Here is a 5,665-nt window from a genome sequence, read left to right as displayed (position 1 = left end):
AATGTAGCAGCCGCATAGTTTATATTAAAGAGTATTTATAAATAAATATGGAATGTACAAGAATTTTAATTTAAAATTAAATTTATTTAGTAATAATAAAAAAAATGCCAATACTATGTTTTTCAAATTTTTTAAAAACTAATAATAATTTATAAATATTTAAATATTGTTTAACAAATTACATATTAATCATAGCCAACAGAGAGATTAAATTTTTTGCTTAATGTAATAAAATCCCAACAATCAGTTAGTAAAAACAAACAATTATTTTTATAAAATAAAGTACATAAAATACACTTATACGTACATTATATGTATGAATGCACTCCTTTTCCTTTATAAAAAAATTGAATAAGGGGTTTAGCGTTTTAATTATTCAGAAAAGTAGGTAAAATGATTTTGAAGAACAATTTGTTATTTTGTTTTGAGTAAGTTAGCGCATAGCAGTAGTAAGCGCTACAACCAAGGGTCGAGGAAAATTGGGAAAATGAAGTGATTTTCATCAATTGAGTTTGTATAGAAGATGGATTCAGTGAATGCGAGGGTTAGGGATTTCATAGCGAAGGAAGTTCCCAACTGGAACGACGAAATGGTCGCCGTTGCTCGATTCAAAGCCTTTTCCGGTCAAAGATGTGATTGGCAACCCAATTTCCTTTTCTGGAGGCATTTGATCATCAAAATCGCCACCCATTTTGGCCTCCTCCTCATTCGACCGTCCCAGGTACCAAGTTCTAGGTACTAGGTTTTACAATTTCCCTTCTTTTCCTCTCTCACATTAAATTAGTTGTTTTCAGGTCAAGAATGATTGGTTTAATCGAGGAGGGTTAACCCCTTTGTGTCTTGACCAAGTAATGGTAAGAGCTTATGTTACGATGACCACACTTAATTTGCTATCCAAAACCATTTTTTAGCTTTCTTGTTTCTTTTTGTGTTTACATTTTTTCATTTTCCAGTCTCTAATGTATAATGAAGGTGACATCACAAGAACTGTGGATCTTATGGATCCAACCAGTGGCCGATTCTCCCAACTAGTTAGAAAAGTCAGCAACTTAATAACAAGATCAGCAACTCCTGATATTATGGCTGAAGAATGCATTATCGTAACTTCTCTGCTTAAGGTTACCAGCCACCCTTTTATTTCCAAAGAGAGGGAAAGTCTATTTTTATAGTTTGTTAGGAGGGGGAAAATAAAGTAACTTAACTATTATATCTTTACAGTGATCACATAAACAATTAAGTTTTCGAACTAATGATAGTTTAGTAAGTACAAAGTACAGTCCGAAAACTTTTAGCTTTTTCCCTCCCCACTAAACCCCCCAATATTTGATGAGGAGCAAAAATGGGAGTAGAGGCATCTTAGGTCCCATAACATCCTTGTTTCTCTTTCCTAATTTTTGTACCGAATGAAAATCCTTCCATTTTGTTCCATTTATTTTCTTCAAACCAACCACCATGTAAACACAGTTAGTGTTCGGTTTATCTAATGCATTATGTAATTCAGATTTATTTCACAGGCACAGCAACCGTTAAAATGTTCGTTTCAGTATTTTCTCAAAGAGTGGTTCCATGCCAATATTCTCATACTTGGCAGGGACTGTGCATTGGTTCATTTCCGTGGTCTATGATGTCTGATAGTTCATGTTTACTTCCACGCAATGCTAGTGCTATCAAGTCAATTTAGTTATGCAGGAGTTGGGTTATGTTTTCATTTGTTTGATTATGCTTTATGTTTTCATTATATAACCCAATTATAGCTCTGTTTCTTCATACATAGGATAAGGCTGCTGAGGTTGTTAAACATCTATCTGAAAGTCACTGGAATTCATCTTGCATCATCACGATGAAGAAATTTCAGGACATATGTGGAGGGTCAGATGAAGCATCTGTAATCTTGAGGTATATGTCAGGGTGTAAAACAACACAGTATCTGTCAGTGCATAAGAAAGAATTTGTAGAGGTACAAAATCCTAAGTTATTCTTCCAATTTGAAAAAAGATGGCCTCATTTGATATTTTTCCCTTTAAATATAGTGGTATATAAATAGAATAAAAATATGGCTGTTATTAATAATTTAATACTGGCCAAGTTTGTTCTGTTGTTGTGGACTGTGATTTTCAATACTGATTTCATTTTATGCCTGAAATACTTGTCTTGTTTCAAATTTTATATTACAGGGGGTAAAAATTTCTCTGTCAGCAGGAGCATTATCTGGTATCTCTGATTTAGATTGTGATATACTATACTTGATATGGACAACTGAGAAGCTTCAGCAACAACTGAATGTGACTGACAGGCGTTATGAATCGTAAGTTTGTTTTATAAATTTTTGTACTCGTATATCTATCATGAAGGATTTTCTTAATAATTAAATAGTAAATAAAGTTTCAATTGAAAATAAAAGAAAATCTGCCCACATATGCTGACTTATTTTCCCTTTCTTGTTCCAAATTAAATTATACTTTATCTTAATGCATGGTTGGTTTTTATTTCTTCTTAGAAAAAAACAATTGTTTTTTGTTTTTTCTTTGTCAAAACCACGAAGCCTCTCTCAGTAGGATTATAACTATAAGCTGTTTTAATACAAAATAAGCTAATCCAAACACTCAATTGATTGACAACAAAGTTATTATGTCTAGAATATGATAACCTTTGTGTTTGATCCTCATTCATATGATGTTTTACTTTTGTATAACTGTCTCATGCTCACTGACATAGACTACTTTGCCTTTTGGAATTATTGAACTATTGTGATAGTTTGGTAGTAGTCAATTCTTAAAACATGGATTAACTGACAAGAATTTATCCACAATGCAATTTGATTGGTTCTACTTATAATATTTATGCACAAGGAGTAGTATGGTTGTAACAATCAAAATTCGAAAGTACCAGTGATTTTCAGAGTGTACACTATCTTCCCGGTTTATAGCTATGTTCGTTAGTGTTGGGATGTTTACTAAAAAATGTTTTAATAGCCTCACATATTGATTCTATTAGGTCAAGAAAATCAGCATTGGCTTCTCTACGTTCTGGGAACAAAAAATTGGCCCTTAAATTTGCAAGGGAAATGAAGTTAGTCACCCAGAGTAGAGAAAAATGTTCATCGCTTCTGAGCAGAGTAGAGGAAGTACTTGGCATTATTGCTGATGCTGAGTCAACAAAAAAGGTACGACTTTAAATGTTGTATGAAAATTATCAGTTTATGCTTTATACCATAATTTAAAGATTGTTTTGAGCTATAGATTGTCTTTCTTACATATGGTGATCCGCTGTTTGTTGGCAGGTTTCTGAAGCTATGCAGATTGGAGCTCGGGCTATTAAAGAAAATAAGATCAGTGTGGAAGATGTTGATCTTTGTTTAAGAGATATCCAAGAGAGCATTGATTCGCAGAAGGAAGTTGAAAAGTCACTAGGTATCTTTTGTCATATCTTCTGTGGCACGCATTCGAATCGTGCTTCAGTGTTTGATGTCAATAACCAGGATTTGAAATTTTTCTAAGCATCATTTTGCTTTCTGGTAACTGCAGAACAAACTCCATCATACACAGATATCGAGGATGAAGATATTGAAGAGGAATTCAAGGAGTTGGAGCTGGCTGTGGGGACAGAGGCTCAAGTTCCCGCACCAGAGAAGACGATTAGTAGTGCAGAAGGAAGAACTGCTTTGGAAGCCGCTGAATGTATTAGCGATGCTCTTTCAAGTCTCAAGCTTTCAGATGGTCCAGCTGGGAAGCCAGGAGTTAATCGGGTGGTGTCAGAGGGAGACAAAATAACAAAAAATTTAGAAATGGAGGCTGCGTAAGTTTGTAAAGATTAAAGTTATTCTGCTTTATTTCGGGTGATATATAGACATTAGGTAAGATGTATTTGAGGTGTAGAAAATTCATTTTTCAAAAAAAATAAAAATAAAAAAAAATCTCGATTGACCCATGTTGAACCAAGTCCGCTGTAGAGTTTGGGTGCTTTAGCAGATATTGCTTTTCACAAACATTAAAACAAACTTAAAATGTGTAGTTAGAAACTTCGACTTATTTGTAAGTGTTTAGGTGGTAGGATTTTATTTATTTTTGGCTACCACGGTCAAGTAACTCAACCCAATGTGAAATAAACTATTCAAATGGTGAAGCTGGCAAAGGGTACAATTTACGAAAGAAATTATTGAAATCAATCCATATATGCTTGTGACAAAAGCTTCATGATGGGTTATTGGTTAACAGAAACTAACATCAAGATGAATACAAGTGGTAGAAGAAGATGAAATTCACTATGGGTTGTAACTACCATAAAATTCTGCCTACGATGAAAGGTGAAGGAGATAAAAAAAAGATGAGTGCATAGAACAACATGAAAACCCTTTTTAGTTTAAGGTTTTAGAAATTAGGCACGGTAAAATATTTAACTAGTAAAATAGAGGATAAAAATTTAGCCTAATTTTTTTTCTTACTTGAAATCTTATATATAATTTAACGTATCAACTCATTATTTGGTTAGTATTTTTAATATTACTTAATGGAAAACACTAATATGATTGATGTTAATTAAAGTTAGGGACTAAATTGAAATTTTTAAAGTATTAGAGACAAAATTAACCGATGCATACAATTTTAGAGATAAAAGTGAGTATTAATTCAAAATTTATCTTAACCTTATTTGATAACTACTATATCCTCTAGAAATAAAAAGATGTAAAATCAAATTTTTACCTATATTTCTTAGATTATCTTCTTAAATGATTTCCCATTGACAAACATGCGCTAATTTGTATGACTCTATTGTTTGGTTCAGATTGATGGAGACTCCAATCCAATTTTAGGTTATAAGACTATTCCTAAGAAAATATAGTCATAACAATTATTCTTTAACTATTCATTGATGAATTCAGTATTTTTTTAATTGCTTGTTAACAAGCAAGTAGTTAATATACTATATTTAATATTAAACATTAAAAACTACTCTTTTTAAATACTTTTTATTTTTGAAATATTCTAGCATAAAAAAGAAGTTTTTTTCGTGATTTTCATTTTTCAACCCTACAATTAAATCAGGCTAGGCCCGTTTTTACAGGCCCAACTAGAAAGGGAGGGTGATTTGTTCTTTCGTCTGTGTTTCCCGCCGTTTTTTTTTTTCTTGAGGAGTCGGCTCTCACTCTCTTTATATATAGCCCGATCCGTTAATTTCATTTGTCAATCTTCCAATTTGGTTTTGAGATTCTGTGTTCTTGTGGAGTTTTATTGTTCATCTATAATAATCTGATTCTGATGCCTTCTGATAAACGATTCGGTGAAGAGAAGGATGACAAATTCGTGAAGAGAAGACACAATTCTGATTCTGAAAGTTTTGATCATACTGTTACACGTTCTTGGAGCAGAAAGAGAGATTCCGCCAAAAAGCAATCGTCAAAAGGGAAAAATGGCCCATCTTCAAAAGTCACAGAATCCAAAAGAAAATAAAAATATCTTGTATTTTGTTGAAAGAATTCCAGAATAGGCTCACATAATATCTGCTTCCTTGAAAATGATACCGCATATAAACTTTGTCCAGAGTGCAGACACTTTAGGAACTGATAATTCACCGCATGATATTTTTAATTGTATGATTCTAGATAATTTAGGGGTTTATTGAAGGTTTGCTTCGGAATCGGAAAACTAAGAGCAAGTTGAAGTTCATA

At 32.7% G+C, this 5,665-nt stretch overlaps 1 protein-coding gene across 2 annotated transcripts; it reads left to right on the top strand.

The window, feature by feature from the left end:
• Positions 1–338: 338 nt before the first annotated feature.
• Positions 339–4,181, top strand: LOC113862744 (charged multivesicular body protein 7). Of its 2 annotated transcripts, XM_027495914.1 has the most exons (8): positions 339–721; positions 795–854; positions 954–1,118; positions 1,775–1,957; positions 2,175–2,305; positions 2,995–3,163; positions 3,281–3,410; positions 3,525–4,181. In XM_027495914.1, the coding sequence occupies exons 1-8, from the start codon at positions 524–526 to the stop codon at positions 3,797–3,799; spliced, it is 1,311 nt and encodes a 436-aa protein (XP_027351715.1). In that variant the 5' UTR covers positions 339–523; the 3' UTR covers positions 3,800–4,181. The 2 variants fall into 2 exon arrangements, with proteins under 2 accessions (XP_027351715.1, XP_027351716.1); XM_027495915.1 differs by lacking the exon at positions 954–1,118 and having other exon boundaries at positions 454–721.
• The last annotated feature ends 1,484 nt before the right edge of the window (positions 4,182–5,665 follow it).

This window comes from Abrus precatorius, unplaced genomic scaffold (assembly GCF_003935025.1).
Source record: "Abrus precatorius isolate BTA unplaced genomic scaffold, Abrus_2018 Scaffold3, whole genome shotgun sequence".
In the NCBI taxonomy this organism is placed as follows: domain Eukaryota; kingdom Viridiplantae; phylum Streptophyta; class Magnoliopsida; order Fabales; family Fabaceae; genus Abrus; species Abrus precatorius.
This window is presented reverse-complemented; position numbering and strand designations above follow the sequence as displayed.